At 41.3% G+C, this 22,043-nt stretch overlaps 1 protein-coding gene across 7 annotated transcripts in view; it reads right to left on the bottom strand.

Annotated features, from left to right (window-relative positions):
* Positions 1-5,524: 5,524 nt before the first annotated feature.
* DOCK9 (dedicator of cytokinesis 9) overlaps positions 5,525-22,043 on the bottom strand; it is a 490,995-nt gene continuing 474,476 nt past the window's right edge. For all 7 annotated transcript variants that reach the window (XM_082245713.1, XM_082245711.1, XM_082245714.1 and 4 more), the window contains 6 exons: positions 21,883-22,029; positions 20,003-20,213; positions 14,401-14,591; positions 13,744-13,844; positions 11,919-12,057; positions 5,525-5,877 (listed from right to left, as the gene is read on the bottom strand). In XM_082245713.1, the coding sequence (XP_082101839.1) occupies positions 5,755-5,877; positions 11,919-12,057; positions 13,744-13,844; positions 14,401-14,591; positions 20,003-20,213; positions 21,883-22,029 (912 nt within the window). In that variant the 3' untranslated portion in view covers positions 5,525-5,754. The remainder of the gene's footprint in view (positions 5,878-11,918; positions 12,058-13,743; positions 13,845-14,400; positions 14,592-20,002; positions 20,214-21,882; positions 22,030-22,043) is intronic.

Here is a 22,043-nt window from a genome sequence, read left to right as displayed (position 1 = left end):
GAATCGGAATTCTGATTCCATTAAAAAAGAATCTCCTTCAGGAGAATTCGGGTATGAGACTGGGTATACGGTACTGCGTCTAAGAAGGCCACCATCAGTCCCAGCCAATTGACGGACAGCAACATCCGAATCGTTGACTGAACCTTCTGGAGTTTCTCCGCAAGGAGAAACTCTCTTGCCCAGGATGTATCCAACCTTAGGCCCAGATAGTTCAGTCTCCTGGTGGGAACCAGGGATGATCTTTGGGAAAGCGAAAAAACGCTGATGTCCTGCGATGATGGGGATATAAAGATAGGCCTCCTAAATGTCTATGGACGCCAGGAAATCCCCCTGATGCAGGGAGGCCACCACTGTACGGATGGACTCTATTTCTTCCCAAGTCCAGATTTGGACGCACCTTGCCCTCTTTCCTGGGCATTGTGAATAGGTTCGAATAGAACCCCTGAAACCGTTCAATGTTAGAAGGGAAGAATCGCACCGGTGGAAGTGATCGAAACTCGATCCTGTGTCCTCCAGAAACCGGTGAAGACAACCCCCCCACCCCAGAGATGGGTAGGGGCGCATCAGGCTATATTCTTAAGGCTTGGCTGAGCCGGACTCTTTGTTTAGCCGACCAGCGCCCTTTGAAACCCCTCTAAAGGGGCTTTGGAGGGTTTCGCCTTATCGCCCGCCCTCGCGGAACGAAAAACTCTTTATGAGCAGAAAAGGAAGGTCCTCGTTAGTTACTAGGTCTTTTTATCCTAACAGTCTGTGGCAAGACAGCAGGTGGTACCGTCTATCCTATAAAGAGGAATTCCTCAAACGGATAGCACCTAGCCATGCGTTTGGAAATAACAGGGGTTCGTTTCAAAACGACCCCATTTGGGTAAAGGAAAATCCTTCGCCCTTTTGGTAGGCTAACAAGTACCAAAAAGGAATCTCAGTCACAGCTACCTCTGCCGGTGTAACCTCAAGACTAAAGGTTTCCCGGACGGACACAACTAGTGCATCCACCACTCTTGTGCTATGGCGGAGGCAGAAACGTGCTCCTCACTGCTGAGGAGATATTACCTGAGACAACAGCCCCCCTAGGAGGGACCTGCAACTGCATTGACCAGCTCCGAATCCGTATCTGATAAACAATAGGGGTAGGCGGGGGTCGCTACTTGACCCCCGTCCCTGACAGGCCACCTCCACCCGGGATACCAAAGACTCCAAAACTGCCGATAATGCATTAAAAACAAGTGGGGTACTGGAGGGTCCTGCGGCCACTTTGAGGGGATCAGGTGGGGATACCTATGCGGCAGGGTCAATGATTATACAAGACACTTGCCAGCGACAAAAAATGACAAAGTAAAAAACTTTTTTTTTTTTTGTGTCCCCCAGTCGCAACAGCGCCCCTCAGTGTTACCTGCCTTTTTGGACCCCACAGAGAGAGAGAGAGACCCCAAGGCTCATCCCTGATGCACAGACGTTTTCATCAGCTTGCTCAGTGCTGTCCTGTTACAGACAGGAAGTCTTTGGCCCTATTTCCTGGGTAAAGGAGGCGGCTCCGCCCCTTAACACGCCTGCCGGCGCCTCCCCCTGGCTCCACGAGGTGTTAGAGTCACCTCAAACATGGCCGCCCCCATGCTGGAGACACGAGGCTACACCAAAATGGCGGCCTCGTGCGATCTACCAGACAATGGCGGCGGCCTGCACAGAATAGCGGCATGTCTGCAGAAGGATCTCGGCCTCACAACCCTTCACCCTCATGGTGGTCAGCGTGGTCGGCGGTCCGTGGCCGTCGGGAGGCATCTGCTAGCTGGAGGAATGATCTGGGATGCAGTATACATGTATAGACATCGCCCTGTGGCTTCTGACAGGTAGGATACCTTATACTATCACAGTAAAGTTCTAGTACTGCCACTGACTACAATCATTTTCACATTTTTACAATTAGATTGTCAGCTCCCAAACCAAGCCTCCTGGCTTCTTGTACACAAAAATCACACTCAATTAGGGGGATCTGTGACATGTTATAGGATAGAGGGGAACCCATCCTTACCATACAGAGAGGGGCCCGCGTTCACCACAAGACCCGTCAGGGGGAAAGGGGGAACATACTACTCACCATACCGGAACCAGGCGGGCGCCAACTCCTGACAGTACCAGTACCCCTCTCCACCGAGGTAGGAGGGCTGTCGACCAATACGGACGCCGTGACTCATGGTCTTTGGCGTTTCAGCGAGACGTTTAACTCGCAGGGTCAGTCCCCGTCCAGTGGGACTATGTCACGGCCGACCCAGCGCGGAGCTATGGCCTGCACGCGCTCGTAGGCTGAACTGGGGTGACCACTGGATCTCAACATCCAGCCCGTCGCCCAGTTCAGCTTTCTTGCTTGAAGATCTCACAGGAACACTGGAAAAAAAAAGCTGTCTAAAAAATCTTTTCTAAGAAAAAAATCCTGCCAGGACCGAAGATCCCAGCAAGGTATCTAGGTCCTTACTCCTAACTAGACAGAAAAAAACTGATTTGCTAGAGCAGGAAGTGAGAGGATATACCCTCTGGGACTGCCCCTAGGGTGTGGCCAGAACGTTTTCTTTCCTGTCTAGTCCTACTCCTGTAGAGGGCAGCATAACCCGAGGGTATTGAATCACCGAGGACTATGTCTGTCAATGAGCGATAGAGAAAAATACTTTTATGCCAGGACCAAAGAACCAAGCACGGAACTAGGTTTCCAATAACCAATTCTTTCTGCCTAGTGTCCTACTCCTGTAGGGGCGGTATTACCCTACTAAAATGCATCAGAGGACTGCATCTGTCAATGAACAAAAGAGAACTAGTGTCTTTCCTTTGATGTCAGTGTGCCTAGGCACTCCTGTACCTACAAGTCTTATAGCAGAATATCTTTAGTGTGACTCTAAGGCACTGTGCCTGATGGCTAGTCTATTCTGCTAGTGACAGCACCAAATCTCAGAGTGAGATTTGGTGATGTCACTACTGTGCCATTTACCATTTCGCCACGCTGGAGACTCTGACAGAAGGAAGCAAAACCCTATCTCTACCAAGAAGGCTGCCTCCACACAGAGACACAGCGCAGAACAAAGCATTTTTAGTCAGTAACAGTGAAAAGCTCAGCTGCAGGGAGACCACAGCAAATACTAATGACTGCTCCTTTCTCCTGCCTTTTTGGATAGAACCGCTAGAGTTCAGTTACTCTTCAAAAAGATTGACAATTTATTTTAAATCAATCATTGCACTGTAAGAAAAATAGTTTGAAAGTCACAAAAATTTTAAAATGACTGCTAAGCTGTTCAGGGCTTTAAGGCCCAGGAAATTTAACCCAAGAGCGGGCAGTTTGATGCCAAGAGACATCTCCATGAATTATAACATTTAATTGTAGGATCTGCAGGTAAATCTTGCAACATTTAGTTTCATGCATCTACAATCAAAGACATTGCACCAATTCAATTTGCATGGAAGGTGTGCCAGGAAAAAAGTATTTCCTGTCCAAAAAACATTCGATCTAGACTACAGTTTACCTTTAAATGTCTATGCAAAGTTAACACCTTCTGTAATAATGCAATGTGAATGGATGACTCAAAGTTAATCATGTGGTCACAGTAACTATAGACGTTTGGTGCAAACTGAAAAAATTATTTTTCACAGAAATAACTTCATATGGACCGTGAAGCACGATGATAAAAATGTTCTGGTCTGGGAAATCTTTGCTGCTTTAGGGCCTGGGCAGCGTGCATTTATCAACTCTGCATCATACCAATGTTTGCTTGATTCGAATTTGTCTGAAAGGTAAAATTGAACTGACAATTTTTTTTAAACATGATGATTGAAAGCACACAAGTAAATCCACAAAGAAATGGGCTGAGCCTAGTCAAAGCCCTGATTTGAATCCCATTGCAAGGGATTTGTGAAGGGTTTGTGCATGGTGGAGTGGTCAAAAATGTTACACAGTTAATAACAGTGGCTTTCTAGTAATTATGAAAATATGTCTTCACAGTTATTTTTCCCACAAAACCAGCATCTGAAGATCTACCATTTGCCTGTTCAAATATTTTGAAAAAGTGAACCATTTCCATGGCTTGTAGCTACTATTTCACATGACTGTATGGCCCAGGTTGGGAGTGCAGAGTTAAACTGACCAAATTCCCCTATCCATACATTTGACATGGAAGCCGAAATGCTCCTTGCTAAGTCATTGAATTCAGACAGCGGGACTCCCCCCGCCATCACAATACACTGATCAGCCCTACAGCAGAATAGCTGCAAGTGCTGACTGAATGGAAATTTCTCAGCAGGACCGTTCATGAAAAGTCGATCAAAAGATTGACTTCTCATGAACAGGAGTGGCCATAGATGGATCAAAATTGATCCAGAGCCGGCTGAACCAGCCGAATATCGATCCATGTATGGCCAGCTTTAGGAGCCCCACATTGCAAATGTGCCTTGACATGGCAGGGTGGCATTACATGTATTATAAAAATCTACTCAACTGAAACCTGTTTGAACCCAAATGTTAGAACAGTTTAATTTAGTATTTTTGTGGAATATGGGACAAGAACACATGATACAGCAATCTCGATGAAAGCAAAATAAAACAGGGAAATTAGCAGTTTCCTTTAATACATATGTAGTACACAATGTTAATTACAGCAGGACTGTGTTTCCAGTTAAATAAAATTAAAAACTTTTTATTCACCCCTCCCCAAATATAAAATTACTAAATTATTATTCTGAAAGAACAATATGATCAAAGCTTTAAATAACACCACCATTTACCACAGTATTCATAACCACCATTACATACATGACCTTTGCTTTGGCAAAAAGAAAACTTTTCTTTTGAACAGTGTATAAACCTAACATAGCAAAGACTGTATACATCTTTGTATTGCACTCGTTTATGTACAAGAATAAACTGTAAAGACAAAAATATATAGCAGGTAAAATGAAGAAGCACATTTGTCACAATAAAAGTTTTCAGCAATGAACATTAAAAAAATGCATAGAAATGTAACACGTTTATGTACAGAAAAAAAGATTTTTGTCAATTAACAATATATACATTCTCAATACTCAGTAACATCTTTCAGGGCGGACTAGTAAAAGCAGTGTGAACGAGTGAAGAGGTGAAATATTAAGGTTTCATGTGTATTTTGTATCCGTTGAATTTGGAAGATCACAGACAATCCATAATACAAACAAGGAAATACAATCCTTAGCAAGCATTCAGTGTTCCTAAACTAAATTTCATGTACATATGAACCTTTTTCCAGTTGAGCAATAAAATAATATTAAGATCTTTTGTATTTAAAACACAAACAGCAGAGGAATGGGAAAAAAAAACTATAGTTAACTGACTGAAGACTAAATGTGCTTGTTTTTAAAACTAATATGTAAACTTTAGTGTCATATTTTATAGCATATACTATACATTCCTTGATATCTGCTCTTTTAAGACCTACTGTGCTATTCCTTGTGACTGCCCTAAAGTAGGGTTCTAGCTAGCATAAAAATATTTATTACATTACTTTTAGACTTTCCCTTTTTGACATTTTTAAAAAATAGTAGGTATTGCCAAATGTAACACACAAAAACAAACATGGCTTTATGGCTCCTGCAATAACCATACCCAGCCATATTTAAACAACCGTATAAGTTGGCTAAACATCTGTAATAGTAGTAATGGTCATCCATTCATATTAGACCATGGGCTCTGCAAAGCATCCTGAGAAAGCCATATGTGAGGCATCGGTGTGAAATGAACAAGGACAATCATGCAATGGAGGAGGAATTGGTCATTCCATGGACGGTTGTGCTTGTTGGAGTTCCACTTATGGCATTGAAGATGTGAAGTGAGTTCTGCATAACACTGATCTTCTCCTCTCCACACCAAATCTTTAGGACACAAACAGAAGGAAGAAGAGGAATTAAAACTTCAGCCAAATGAGTTCCAAGTGAGTGCAATGATAAAAAGAAAGAGAAAAAAAAACAAACCCCCCCCCCCCCCCCAAAAAAACCACATTTTCCTTCCTGGAGATTCACATATTTTCTTGAAATGGAAAATTAATCAAAGCCAAGACACACAGTTTTAACCACTTAAGCCCCAGCCCCATTTGGGACACTTTTTGTTTACAAGTTAAAACCAGTATTTTTTCCTAGAAAACTACTTAGAACCCCCAAACATTATATATATTTTTTTTAGCAAAGACTCTGGAGAATAAAATGTAGGTCATTGCAATATTTTTTGTCACGCGGTATTTGCGCAGAGGTCTTTAAAACGCCATTTTTTTGGAAATTTTTTTAAAAATAACATTTCACTGCATTTAAAAAATACTAAACAGTAAAGTTATCCCGTGGGATGGCGACAAACTATATCAATAGAGATCTCAATAGGCGACGCTTAAAATTTTAAGTTTAAAGTTAGAGTGTAGTTTTTTTTTTTTTAAATTATTGCTCACGCTCTGGCGATCGTGGCAGAAATGGGGACATTAGCGGTAGGGTGTTTAGAGCTCCTAAACCCAGGAGGGGTATGGGGAGAAATCACAAGAGCAGCCTAAAAACATCAAATGAGGATATTTGTAACCGATCACCGATAAACCGATTACGAGGCTTGTATACCAATGCCAGAAGCCTGGCTAACAAGATGGGAGAGCTGGAGCTGCTGATGTTTGAGGAGGACTTAGATTTTGTGGGGATAACAGAGACTTGGTTTGACAGCTCTCATGACTGGATGGCGACCATGCAGGGGTATTCCCTTTATCGCAGAGATAGAGAAGGTAAAAAAGGGGGAGGGGTATGTCTGTATATTAAGAACAGAATACAGGTAAATATGAGGGATGATATTAATAATGGAGCTATAGACGAGGCAGAATCCCTATGGGTAGAACTTCAAAGGGAAGGCACTGTGGGGAAAGTAATATTGGGCGTATGCTATAGGCCCCCCAACCTGAGGGAGGAGGGGGAGGCGGACCTCCTTTTACAAATAGGATTAGCAGCAAGGATGAGAAATGTCATTATAATGGGGGACTTTAATTATCCATATATAGACTGGACAGAAGGAACTGCGCATTCAGCCAAGGCTCGGCAGTTCCTAAATGTTTTGCAGGACAATTTCATGGGTCAGATGGTGAATGCACCGACAAGAAACAATGCGGTTCTTGACCTACTAATTACCAACAATACAGACCTGCTCACGGATATAGAAATACGGGACAACTTAGGAAACAGTGACCATAGGACAATTAGTTTCAGTATTAATTACAGTAATAGGAAACACAAGGACAATATGATACACAAGGGCAATATAAGGACACTGAATTTCAAAAGAGCCAATTTCCCAAAACTGCGCTCTCTGCTAGAAAATATCAAATGGGATAGAACCCTGGGAACAAAGAACACGGAGGAAAAATGGGAGTGCTTCAAAAGCATACTTAAAGGGATTGACCAGTGCATTCCAAAGGGAAATACATTTAAAAGAGCAAAACTAAACCCTGGGTGGCTAAACTCCAACATAAAAATGCATATTAATGCTAAAGAAAAGGCCTTCAAAAAATACAAGACTGAGGGGTCATTGGCAGCATTCAAGCATTACAAAGAGTGTAATAAGAAATGTAAAGACAAAATCAGGGTGGCTAAAATAGAACACGAGAGACATATAGCGGGAGTAAAAAGAACCCCAAGAAATTCTTTAAGTATATAAACAGTAAGAAAGCGAGGCCAGAACACATTGGCCCCATAAAAGACGATAAGGGAGTTTTGGCCACAGAAGACAGGGAAAAGGCGGTAGTGTTAAATAAATTTGTCTCTTCAGTCTTCACAAAAGAATCGGGGGGCTACACTAACCCAGCTTGTAAGGCCAAACTAAACAACACACCTCAGGAAATACCGCCATGGCTAACAGAAGATAGACTTAGAACTGGCTTGCACCTGAGAGTTCTTAAAGAGCTCAGCCAGGTGATTGCCAGACCATTATTCTTGATCTTTAAGGATAGTGTACAGAAGGGTATGGTGCCAGCTGATTGGAAAAAAGCCAAAGTGGTACCAATATTTAAAAAGGGGCCGAGATATATCCCGGGTAACTATAGGCCGGTCAGCCTAACATCAGTAGTCTGCAAGATTTTGGAGGGGATGTTAAGGGACCACATACAAGACTTTAGTAATGAAAATGGTATTATTAGTAGTAATCAGCGTGGATTCATGAAAAATCGTTCTTGCCAAACCAATCTATTAACCTTCTTATGATGAAGTGAGCTGCCACCGAGATAAAGGTAAGCCTGTGGATGTGGTGTATCTGGACAATATCTTCTGGGCAGGATGTGGAAACCTTACAAGTGGACCTGAACAAAATTATGGGGTGGGCAGCTACATGGCAGATGAGGTTCAATGTTGAAAAATGTAAAGTAATGCACCTGGGTGCCAGAAACCAGAAAGCAAGCTACTCACTGGGGGGGGGGGGGGGGACCTCTGGGTGAGTCTAGGATGGAAAAGGACCTGGGGGTACTGGTAGACAACAGGCTTGGCAGTGTCATGCAATGCCAAGCCGCTGCAAGCAAAGCCAACAGAATATTGGGATGTATAAAAAAGGGGAATTCACTCCAGAAATAAAGAGATTATTCTCCCTCTCTACAAGACTCTGGTCCGGCTACATCTGAAGTATGCTGTCCAGTTCTGGGCACCGATCCTCAGGAAGGATGTGATGGAACTGGAGAAAGTCCAGAGAAGGGCAACAAAAATAATTAGGGGAATGGAGGACATCAGCTATGAGGAAAGACTACAAGCACTGAACTTATTCTCTCTGGAGAAGAGAGACGATTGAGGGGAGATATGATATCAATGTACAAATATTGTACTGGAAACCCTAGCATATGGAAAAACCTATTCAGAGAAAGGAAATGCAATAAGACGCGTGGCCACTCACTAAAACTAGAGGAAAGGCAGTTTAACCTTAAAATACGCAGGGGGTTCTTCACTGTAAGAGCAGTAGGGATGTGGAATTCTCTTCCGCAAACAGTCGTATCAGCAGGGAGCATTGATAGTTTCAAAAAACTATTAGATGGGCACCTTAAAGACCACAACATACAGGGGTATACAATGTGTGGTTAACAGTAGACACACACACATCATAGGTTGAACTGGATGGACTGATGTCTTTTTTCAACCTCACTAACTATGTAACCTCACATGTGTGGTTTGAACAGCGATTTCATTCGCGGCTCGACTTCAGTATATGTTTTTTTTTTGTGCGCGAGCTAACGGTGACGGGCGCGGCTAAAATTTTTTATTTTTTTTCCCTATTTATTTTTTTTTTAACTTTATTACAGGTTTAAAAAAAAAAAAATCTGATCACTTTTATTACAATGTAAACATCCCTTGTGACACCAATGTGCAGTGACAGGTACTCTTTATGGAGGGATCGAGGGTCTAAAAGACCCTAGACCCCTCCACTACACTTCCTTGTATGCAAAACGCTGAAAACGGCGTTTTTGCATACAGCCGTTTTATAAATTTGCCGCCTTTTGCAGCACAGTAACCCGGAAGTGACGTCATGGACGCCGCCTCCGGGTTACGTCATCGGAGACCCGATCAAAGCCATTTCCGGCTTTGATCGGGACTCCATCCATCCGGCAGACGTGCCGGCTGGGTGCTCGGGTCTCCCGGTGGGACGGGAGGCCCGTTGAAAGTCACGGAAGGCGGCGGGAGGGGGGGTAACGATCGAGCGGCTCCCGAGCCGCATCGGTCGTTACTGACGGAAAGCCGACCATCGGCTGTAAAACCACGGTACCGGGATGGTGTCTCTAGCTAGAGGCACCATCATGCAGGTATAAGCCCACAAAGTTTGCCGACGTAGTCCTACGTCACTTTGCAGTAAGTGGTTAAATCTATATACTGCTCCCCTAGCCCATTCAATGTATCAGCACTGTAAGCACTGCAAGTTTGGTCTATTCTTGGTGGTTACAGTGACTGTTCTAAGCATTTCATAAAAATGCAAACATCAATAAGCCCAAAGCCATAAACCACCTCCTGCATGAAAAACCATCTTAAGCAAATGGACCAGCAAACATGCATAGATCAAAACAAATAAGAACAAATTTCATTACCATCCCATCTGCCCATGTGTGCAAAAGGAAAGAAAAAGAGAAACATCCAGTTATGGTTACTCTGTGACACAACATCCTAATCTGTATCACAGGAAATTACCTAAGAGACACACCATGTGTTCCAATGTATAATATAAATAGAAGAGGGTTTGCTTCCAAAATCTGATATTTTTTTGGCCCTAGTGTGTACAGGTTTGGTAGGGACATTTTAGTGCCAACAAGGACAGGCCTGACTGACATGTAAGATCTGTGAATCTCTTTGTTTACATGACAGGGCTAGAAATATATACATAAATATCAGTTTAATTTTCATAACACAGGGCGGTAAAACAAAAGCTTCATTTATTAAAAAACCAAAAGCAAATTTTAATAAAATTAAATTGAAAGGTTTACTTCCGCTTTAGGATGTAGTTCTTAATAAAAAAAAATAGCAAAGGACTGCTTCCCAAAATAATCAGCACACCAGAGCTGATTTTTTAGTCCACAGTGATGCAACTTAAAAGTTGAACTCCAAATTGATGCAACTCTTTTTTTTTTGCCAAGTGCAAGTCCCTGAAATGTACTTAGCATCAGCCGCTTGCAATCCACTTAACAGCAGAGCGCAGAGTGGGGGAGTAAGACACAGCACAATCAGCCAGTCAGTTGTGCTGTAGTGCTCAAAAAACATGTTGATATGAGAAAAGAGCAGAGAGATGAGCTCAGTCTGTGGCTTTTCCCTTTACTGCTCACAGGCAAAGGGAGGGACAAGACCTGTGGGCAAAATTTAGCAGTTGTGAAATTTTACGTCTGTGCTGTGTGGAAGAGCTGTGTAAACCTTAGGACTAAATGGACAAATACAATCATTTGGCAAGTTAAACAGCTCCAATATATTTAATCTGTGCATCTAGACCAGGGGTGTTCAAACTTTTTTCAAAGAGGGCCAGATTTGATGAAGTGAACATGCGTGAGGGCCGACCATTTTGCCTGACATTCTTTGGACCATTAAAATTAAATACAAATTAACTATTTTATGCAAAGTTTATTGCAAACGGCATACTTTTCATTTGGTCACATGGATGACAAATCTAAACAGCTGTTAAATCACTCTGCCTTTCATATCTGAAGGCCAGATGAAAACAAATCCAGGAAGCTGAAATATATGTCAGGAACATTGTAAAGTACATTACATATTATTGGTAATAAATGGTGTCTGTCAACTTTTAAGTTTAAAAAAAACATGAACAGGAACATAACACCAAGTATACATGTTGTGTCCAAATATATATATAACGGATTTAGACCAACTGACATAAACTGAGATTTTACAATGTATTCATCTCAATTCGGAGTAAACGTGCTCCCTAATCAGTCACACAAGGGTTAACCACTAATAAGCGCTATATGAACCCACCGATGATGATTAATGATAGCAGCAATAATATTCATGAATGAGGTCAATGTATTTTTCCAAATTACTTGTGGGGCCGTATTAAATTATTTGGACATGCTTGATGTATGGGTTTGCTTGAATTTCGGATTTGACTTTCATTTTTCAGGTTTATTTTATTCTGAGTATTTGTTGTGGATACAGTAGAAATAAGCCAAATTAGGTCTTATTTTAATTATAAAGAATTATATATTCTATTTAAAATGAGAACTGTCAGTGCTGACCTAGATAATTCTCTAAGGTTGACTTGCTATATCATAAACTGAAACCAACTGGTTACTGTTGGGTTACAAGACAAATCTAAATAAAGATTCTTTGATAAATGAGAATGGTAAAATACGGGACTACTTTGGCATAACATAAAAACAGCGTATATTCCACACACAGCATATTCAATGTGCTTCACTACATACCTGCTCATGCATGATTTCAGACAGCTCTTTCACCATTTCTCTGTAATTAGCTTTCATCTCTTCTTGATATTCAAACTGGTTCTCCTTTATGAGCCTTTCATTTACACACAAGGCCTGGCCGCATGCTTCAACAAATTGCCTAAATTAATTAAAAGGTCATTAAAATATTGCCAAAAACAAGTCTCATTTGAGATGTTAATATATCTGCTGGAGAAAGCACACTATTATGGCACCTAATAATATAAATCAACAACTCAAAAAACATAGTAAATTTGTGTATTCAAGTGCCTTGTGGTGAAATCTAGGTACCCTTTCCATAAATTATGGTAAATTCCTTCGAATTTCAGACTCAAAGTATGGCAGAATACAATATACTAGATATATTAAATATCTATTCAGTTAGAGAGCGATGTGAATTAAAGTTGTTTTGATACTACTTGTGTGTTTTGATATAGTATTAATACACTGTATTGCTTTTCTTTTCTGAAGAAGCAATCAAAAATTACTAAACAAAAAAAAAAAAATTCCTTGGAAATGTTTATTTGAGATTTCAAATAGATTAAAAATTAATGATTAAACCCACACTGACATCTAACTTCGCTACAAAAGATGTGCACTAAGCAAAATATATATGCCAGATAAAAAAAGGTTAACCATCTGTTAGTACTGCCACAGATAAGTATGGGAGTGGTGCAGCATGCACTTAGTGTGAATAGTGACTACATAGTCCAAAATAACCAGCAGGTGTATATGAACTTCAAGACCACAATGCCCTTCAGAACGGTAATGAATGAATGGAATACAGTCCTCTTGTACACCAATGTGCCTCCACCATCAACCAGGATGATAAATCTGCGCCTGTAGAACAAGGTAATGCTCCTCCTCCTCAAATAATAACGGCTGCAGATCAAATCCCCCGGGTCCGTGTCTCCGATTGCAATTCACTCATAGTGGTAGCATGTGAATAAACATATAAGCGGGGGACCTCCGTAGAAGTCCGTGATAACGAAACGCATTAGGGCATGAGTACGCGGTCACCTTGACAACGCCAGACGCCAAGCTGCAAGTTCCAAGCGGCTCAGGTACCGAGCGGTTGGTTACTATCTGTGCAGCGTCGGACTGACGGCCATATATTGACAACGCTGACATTTCTCTGCAAGTTTGTGAGTAGCTTTTCATCGGGTAGGGGTATTCGTGTTATTGTGTGCTTTGTATTAATAAACAATATGGAATTATGCTATGAGTTCCCCGCTTATATGTTTATTCACATGCTACCACTATGAGTGAATTGCAATCGGAGACACAGACCCGGGGAAGTTGATCTGCAGCCGTTATTATTTGAGGAGGAGCATTACCTTGTTCTACAGGCGCATATTTATCATCCTGGTGGTGAGTGTCCAATCTGACGGGTGGCGGCACTGGTGGATGGTGGAGGAACATTGGTGTACAAGAGGACTGTATTCCATTCATTCATTACCGTTCTGAAGGACATTGTGGTCTTGAAGTTCATATACACCTGCTGGTTATTTTTGGACTATATAGTCACTATTCGCACTAAGTGCATGCTGCACCACTCCCATACTTATCTGTGGCTGTTACTATAGATTTTATAGATTTATATTTTAGCGCTGCTAGTGTTATCAGTTTCTTTTAGTTAATTGTATTGGTCACACCTTGTCGAATTTGTATTTATTATTTATAGCAGCAGCTAGTTATTAGCTTTATGCTAATATTTTGGATTCATCCAACATTTGTGGCTACTTTTGCAATTAGCAATTTGTTCCTACTCCTGATTTCATAATCTGTTAGTACTATTCAAAATTACCTGAACACCTCTTTTAGTTGTTTTATTTTGTTGTCTGCATATCTTTTAGTGTTGGTATCATCCAAGAAAGCTCTTGCATACGCTAAAGGTCCAGCATTTACCTGGAAAGAAAAAGCCACACCATTAAAAGTCTTCAACATATCCAAATATACAACAGTATAGAGTTTAACAAATCTCTTGAAGGTTTTGACATAATCTAAGTGGTTTAAAATGTTATGCCAACCAATAGTAGTGTTGGTAATTAAAGCATTCGTTCACCTTTTCTAAAAAAACTGAAATTGTGAACACACACCCTAAACCCTCCCCCGGTCCGCACTGTGGGTGATGCGCTGTCAGTGCCCACGCAGCCAGTGTAGCACTGGTGCTGACAAATCAGAACGCTCTGAACCGTCCTGGAAGCCCTGAAGAATAATAATGAAGAAGAGTGGAATTGGTCAAGGTTAAAGTGACCAATTTATGGCTGCAGACAAAGGGGCAAAATGACTAGTGTGGACCAAAACATGACTGTAGGATTCTTGAGCATCATACCATTTATATGGGAGTAAAGTTTATTTTTTTTAATAACAACACAAGAAGATCTAAAAGAATGCCAAGCCACCATATGCTTTCAGGGATAAAGCTTAAATAAGAAGTAATAAACTATCACAGGAAACTTACCTGTACACTGACACTGCCTTGCAGTTTTAATTGTAATTTGATCATATCCACTTCTGAAGAAGAGCAAAGCTGACGAAGCTCAGCTACTTTTTTACTCATTTCATCAATTGCTACTTCTATGGGATTCAGGTCAGTGTGGTGCTGATACATGACAGGAATACGCTTTTTCACATAAGGGAAACTGTGTAAAGCTGTAGGAGAGAAACAGTAATTTTGTGTTAAAGGTGACCCTCAAAGAAAGGTACATGGGAGCTGTCACTGCTGATTTGTTTGGGGCTATCATTCTAATTCAAGCATTACTAAATTTGTAAGTCACAAACTAGGGCAAGTGCATGATTTGTGAAGTCTGAATAGTCTTTATATTGCCTTAAACGTGTTCAAGGCTTGGAACACACTAAGAAGATTTTATAATGTATATGGTACCTATTTATAGCGCTAATGATTAAAGTTCTTTTTTTGACCAATAGAGCTTTAATTTGGTGGTATTTAACCACTTGCCTACTGTGCACTTAAACACCATTCCCATCCAGGCCAATTTTCAGCTTTCAGCGCTCGCACACTTTGAATGACAATTGCGCGGTCATGCTACACTGTACCCATATGAAATTTTTATCATTTTTTTCACACAAACAGAGCTTTCTTTTGGTGGTATTTAATCACCTCTGGGTTTTTTATTTTTTTACAAAAAAAAAGAAAAAAGACAGAAAATTTTGAAAAAAAAAAAAAAGTTTTTCTTATTTTCTGCGAGTAAATTTTGAAAATAAAAATTTCTCCCTCACTGATGTGCGCTGATGAGGCTGCACTGATGGGCACTGATAGGCTGCACTGATGGGCACTGATGAGCTGGCACTTATGGGCACTGATGAGGAGGTACTAATATGCCGCACTGATGAGCACTGATAGGCGGCATTGATAGGCGGCACTGCTGGGCACTGAGAGGTGGCACTGCTGGGCACTGAGAGGCGGCACTGACGGGCGGCACTGATGGGCACTGGCGGATGGCACTGATGGACACTGACGGGTGGCACTGATGAGCACTGATGAGCAATGATGGGCAGCACCATCAGTGCCCACACTCAGTGCCCATAGTGCTGCCAGTCAGTGCTCATCAGTGCCTAGATGAGCAGGCACTGATGGGCACTGACTGGCAGCACTATGGGCACTGATTGTGGGCATTGATGGGGGCACTGATGGCGGGCACTGATGGGGGGGCAATGTGTGTGGTTTTTTTTACCTTTAGTAATCAGGGCACTGGTGATCAGTGCCCTGATTACATTTCTCTGTGTCCCCAGCGGCTGTCGGCTCCCCCTCCTTCCTCACACTGCAGTGTCTGTGTGAGGAAGGAGCGCCGGCGATGAGAGATGATCTCATATGTTTACATATGAGATCATCTCTCATTGGACGGCTTGATCACGTGGTGAATGGCCGCTGTGATTGGCCATTCACCACGATCTGTGATCGGCCGTGTCCAAGGGACACGGCCGACACAGATTCTCCCCGATGCGCGCTCGCGGGAGAGCGCGGGGGGCGTGTCACTGGAGGTCGTTTAAAAACGGCCTCCCGAAAATTTGAGTCCGTGCTGCAGCCGTATATAGGCTGTAGCGCGGATGGGAGAAAGTTAATAACTACTAATTTTTTTTTTTTGTAATACAAAAAGGAAAAAAGTTTTATTTTGTTATAAATCAGACCAAATGAATATGCCAGGACAGAACAAAACCCCCCAAAATGAACTCTTTTTGAAAAACAGGCACTCCAAGGTGATCTGATGTTTTGTCACAATGTTTTGGAAATGAAAACAAGCTAGCATTGGCAAGGTTAAAAGATTGAGCTTGGTTATGGTGCACTAGATACATTAAATGTACAGGTCATACACAGAGCAGCGCTGATCAGTGGTATTCCGACAGCCCAGAAGCCTCCTCGCTATCAGAATACAAAGGCTATGCAAAGAAGATCCCCCTTACACCTCAAATGTGTGGATGGGAAAATCAAGTCTTTGTGTCTTGTGTTCAAACCACTAGTTGAACGAAAAGAAAAAAAAAAAAAACCTATGGGCTGCCTTAGGGGCCTTAAAAAGATCTTAGAAAGGCAAAAGCTACAAGTTGTTCTTCCATTTTTAAGTTGGCACTCATGAAATCAATAAGAATCTGTAGCTCTTTAGGGACATCATCATCAAGCAATGATTTCTGACTAACAGTTTGAGGCTCTGCAGCTGAAAGCTCAGAGGCCGCCAAGGCTGCAGGCAGTTCAGATAATGATTCTGCAGGGGAAGTCATTGGGGAAAACTTATGACCTCTGCAGCCACAGTACACAATCAGAAATGCAATTTGGCTCAAGAAATCCCGCATGACTGCCATGAAATCCTTCCAGGTTAAAACTGAGGCGCACAGGCCGTACTAGCAAAACTAAAATAGCTCACGAGGAATGTTACTTAAAGCGGAGTTCCGGGCACAAAATCGACCTAATCGATTTTGTGGCCATCCGCTTGCTCTTCTTCACCTGAAAAGGAATTGGATAGTTAGGATTATTTTTTTTTTTTTTTTTACTTACCTTGTAATTGTAGAAAGAAATACTCACCTATTTTCCACTTCCTCCCTCTGTGGCCGCGGTCTGCGCCGTCACTTCCGGTTTGCGATGATTCCTGGGAGCTGAACGTCATCGCTCCCAGGAATCAATGCGACGGGACCGGCCCCGCTCGTCCCTTCCGGCGCGACGCCGCATTCCCTGCTAAACAGCTTCTGGGCGTGCCCAGAAGCTGTGTAGGAATGCGGCGCCGCACCAGAAGTGACAAGAGGGGCCGGTGCAGGCGCATTCTGGGAGAAGAAGACACGGAAGAGGACTCAGAAGAGGATCGCGCTGGCTTCAGCTGCCCACAACAGAGATGCAACGCTGTAGAAGAAATTTTATAAGTGAGTATTTCTTCTTGCAGGTAAGTGCGAACCGGGACAGATCAGAGGCTAGCCATTGTGGAATGTACTAGCCCTGACTGTCCCGGGGGTATGTTCATTGAAAAAATGTTTTTGTGCCCGGAACTCCGCTTTAAGCAGGGGACAGATTTTCTGGCTGTTAGTGGAAAGCCTGCAGAGCTGGAGGGACCTGATACATTGGGACCGTTCCCTGTGTATTTGCGAACTGTTGCACAGCAAGCAGGGGCTAACTTAGAAGACAAGGTAAATCCTTTGGTACTCATGAACCAGCTGCTGGAAGCAGGAGTGGCTCAAATGGCCAGGGCCGCTGATAGGTGGGGGGACCACCAGCCCTCTTGTAGGGGGCCCACACAGAGAGGGGGACTAGTGATGAAATACAGAAATCTTCCTCCAGCACCTGAATCTGATCTGTCCCTCTCCCTGTTATCAGCTTGTATCTGTTGAGAAAGACAGTTGTCCCTCACTAATCCCCCTCCCTGTGTGGGCCCCCCCTCCCAGCACTTATCTCTGCTCAGGAGTTTATTTGTAAATTGTAACTTTGTTTCTGTCTCTCTGATCACTGAGCTCCAACTTGCCCAGCCTGTATATTTTTCTCATCTCATCTTTTTTATTTAATATAGTTTTTTTTTTTTTAGATTTAGCAGGAATTATGCGAGTTATGTTATATTTCTGTCTGCTAATAGTGATTTTGTTGTAATTTTAGCTAAATATATCTTTAATATTTTCTTGGGGGGGCCCTGCCAGGTAGTCTGTACGGGGCCCCGCGATTTCTAACAGCAGCCCTGCAAATGGCTATAGGGGATCAGGTACCGTAGGCAGCAAGGATCAACTGAGATGAATCTATAGGTCTCCTGCAATTAGAAGCAGTGGTGCCCCAGGCCGAATGGTGGAACAAGCATTTTAACTATTTTAGTGAAAGACCAACAGAAAGTAGAGGTAATAACGGTGCCCTGCAGTTCGAATAGATGAGGTAGCTCCCAGTGCTGAGACCAGTGCTCTTACAACAAGATGCACACCAGAGACTGTGCCAAAGATCTGAACCTGAAAAGCACTCTGTCACCAGCTAACACAGTTCACAAAGGTCTGGAAAGCACTATAATGCAAAACCTAGTGCCCCAAGGTCACATTTAAGGCAAGTCATGCAATTGTCCAGAACAGCAGTGTCAATGTACAGCCTCCAAAGCTACTGCTGAGAAAGCACCAATCTGGATAACTGTATAAAGGCATCACCTCCATCCATATGTAAAAAAGGCAAGTAAAAAACTGGTAAACAGTTGAGAAAGGGCATACATTCTCATAGGACATGCTGGTAGTGGGCTGTTTTTTTTTTTTTGGCCAATGCCCAAATACTACTTTAGGTAGCAGTATAACCCAATTGTTTCTCAATCCTGTGTTCCTCCATGAACAAGAAAGAATGTACATTTTTATATACAGCTAGCATAAGTACATTAAACCTAACATTAACTTCCTGTAATTGCATGTGCAGCAGCACTTAAACTGGGAAAGGGCAGAGTCAGCACTCTGAGCCTATCAGGCTTTACTATCTGTGAGCAGGAATGCAGGAGAGAACAAGTGGCCATATTACTGTGCTGCTGCTCCTTCACTGTTTAGTAACAAGGTAGGGGCAATTTCTGAACTAGGTGTTCATGCTCAGCTGCTACTTGTCTTGTCTAGCTCACAAAACTGCACAGAACTAAAAATGCCCTGGGAGGTAAGACAGTTAAATAGGCATTGCATCTGTGTATTTGGCGGTTTGCCTGAAGTTCAACTTCAAATATTTGCCTTGATGAATTTAAATCACAAGCTTGATTATGCACTTTCGCCAGTTTAACCAGTGTCAGCAGTAGCAGCAGGACATGGTTGTGTATCCAAAAAGGAGAGGAAAAACTTAATTTAGTTCAAACTAAATTGCATGTTTGATTCTGCATCTGTTACCTCTGATACTAACAGCAAGAATTAGCCAAGTGGCTTGGGTGTTTTGGACTTAGAGGTTGTCACCTGAGACAAAATTCTAACTCTGAAACATGTCCAGGAAGGCAATGTATAACAGAATAAAGTTACTGTATTAATCCTACATGGCACCTCTACACATCTTTCTAATACGTGTGTTCATGCACGCCAGAACACATAATACTGCATTAACGTGTACATTTCTTGCATGTAGGGCAGCCCACTAAAATTAATGGGCTTTGTGGAAATGCCTGTGCACTCGGATGCAACCCCATCGTCTGACCAGAGCCTTCGACTAGCAGATTTAGATGGACTTGGCTAAAGAATTGAAGCTAAAATCCAGATAACACCTTACAGCATACAGCAAAAAAAAAATATATATTTTTGGAATAAAGGTTTTACAGAAACAGATAAAAGCGGACCATTGTAAGCACACCTGTAAGTGCTAAATGGTTTGTCTCAACCCTTTACTGGCCTCTTTGTCTGGACAGCTTGGTCTGTTAAATAGAGTTGAAAAATAACAGACTTATTTTCTGGATCACCAGTTAAAAATTAAGGAAAAAAAGCCTATAAAAAAAAACCCTTGTTTGTAGGTTTAAAATTGCTCCAAGGTGGTAAAAACATACCTATACACTTTCTTACACTATGATGTTTTTTAGAATAACAGTATAGTACAGTTTCTGCAATTTTGATTCACTAGCTTTACATAGTATAATATATATACCTACCAGTGAGTATAGTTCGGCGTTTACATTGCTCTTCCACCCCACCCTGCCTTTTTCCAGAGAGGGTAAATGGCAGCTCAAACACAAAGCGGCGAATATTGTGACTTTTTTCAAACTCTGTTTTTCTTTCCTGCAGTTCTTTGTCTTCAAAGTAAGGCGTGACATGCGTGACTTGGATGTAGGCATATTTGGAGTCTAAGTCTTTTGGGTTTACCTTTATAAACGGAAGCAAACAAGAGGCTAATGGGAAAAATGCAAAAGCAAATAAACTCTGCGCTAATGCAAATTTAAAAAAAAAACAAAAAAAAAATGAATCGAACAATAACCCACCACAGATATTTATAAAAATGTTATAGGTGCTACCACTATAAGTGCAGCAGTGTGAAATCTATATAATCAATCAATATAAGTAATAATTTCAAATACAAACAAAATGTGTTTCAAGTTGCAATTTCAGAACAGCTGCCAACATAAATACCCACAAACAGATATTTGCATAAATCATATACCAAACATGTATAGCACTATTCATTTAGGTGCAGAAATATATATATTTTTTATATAATTGCACAATTAAATATCAAAATCGTATCATTTTCAACAACAATCTCCATCATAAAATGTGAAAAATGTTAATTTTGTCACATTATGATGGAACATGTTGTTTAAAATGAGATTTGGAAATTAAATTGTGCAATTTTATACAAAACCAAAAATTATTTCTGCACTCTAAGGAATAGCACTATTCATATTGGTATATGATAATGAGAAAAATACTCAGCCAGTTTTTGTGAAAGGTACCACAATTTTTTCAAAGCAACATAAAATTATCCACCGCACATGAGAAATCAGCTTTGTTTTTTAACCACTTGAGCTCCAGAAGGTTTTACCCCTTTCGTGACCAGGCCATTTTTTGCCATTTAGCACTGTGCTACTTTAACTGGTAATTAAGCAGTCATGTAATGTAGTACCCAAATAGAAAGTTAATTTTTTTTTCACACAAATAGAGCTTTCTTTTGGTTGTATTTAATCACCACTGGGCTTTTTATTTTATGAACGAAAAAAAGACAGAACATTTTAAAAAAAATAAATAAAATAAATGTTTACGTTCTGCTATAAAACATATCTTAAAAAAAAAAAAATCAAATTTCCTCAAATTTAGGCCAAAATGTATTCTGCTACATGTCTTTTGTAGAAAAAAAAATATATCCCAATAAGTGTATATTGATTGGTTTGTGTGAAAGTTATAGCCCCTACAAACTATGGTATACAGTATATACTGGAATTTTTATTTATTTTGCTTACACTAGTAATTGCGGCAATCAGTTGCTTATAGTGAGGCTGGGATAGTGCAATAGGCATCATCAGTGACATTAATACAGTGATCAGTGATAATACTTTGCATGGTCACTGTACTAATAATAAAGGGGTTAACATCTTAGAGTAGTCAAGGTTGTGCCTAACAAGTGTTAATGTGTGTAACGTATGCTGTTTTTTACTAAAAATATTTTTGTTCCTTCTTCCTGCTTTGCATTTCCTTAACCCGGGAGCAGGGTATGTGCCGCCCATTTGTAGTAAAATGCGGGTGGGTGGTCCTTAAGCGGTTAAGCTACTCATATAGCTTTTCAGCTTGATAAAAGCACCAGGCAATGAAATGTTGCTGTGACTCTTCCTCTCTTCACCAATGACCATTTGCATCTAATTACAGTGCTGCTTCTACTTTTGCATATGATTGATCAGTAAAATACTGCAAGGAGGAAAAGCCATGTCTCCATTATTGCACAGAAGGCCCTCTAGAAACAGGGGATTTTCAGTTTTCCTAAAATATAAGTTAGTAATACTCGAGTGAGGGTTTATAAAACTTCTTCCGTCTGTAGTCATACCTTGCCAGAATCCTGTATCATTTTCACATTTTCAGCACCAAATTTGTCTGAGTACAGCTTGAGAAGTCGTTGAGAGATCTCAGACAGTGGAGTGAGCTTGGGCTCCTTGTAAATATATTCCTTCCCATCCTCTTCTTCAAAGAAACCCTGCAAAACTTATC

This window comes from Pelophylax lessonae, assembly GCF_965119305.1.
Source record: "Pelophylax lessonae genome assembly, chromosome: 2".
Taxonomy (NCBI): Eukaryota; Metazoa; Chordata; class Amphibia; order Anura; family Ranidae; genus Pelophylax; species Pelophylax lessonae.
This window is presented reverse-complemented; position numbering and strand designations above follow the sequence as displayed.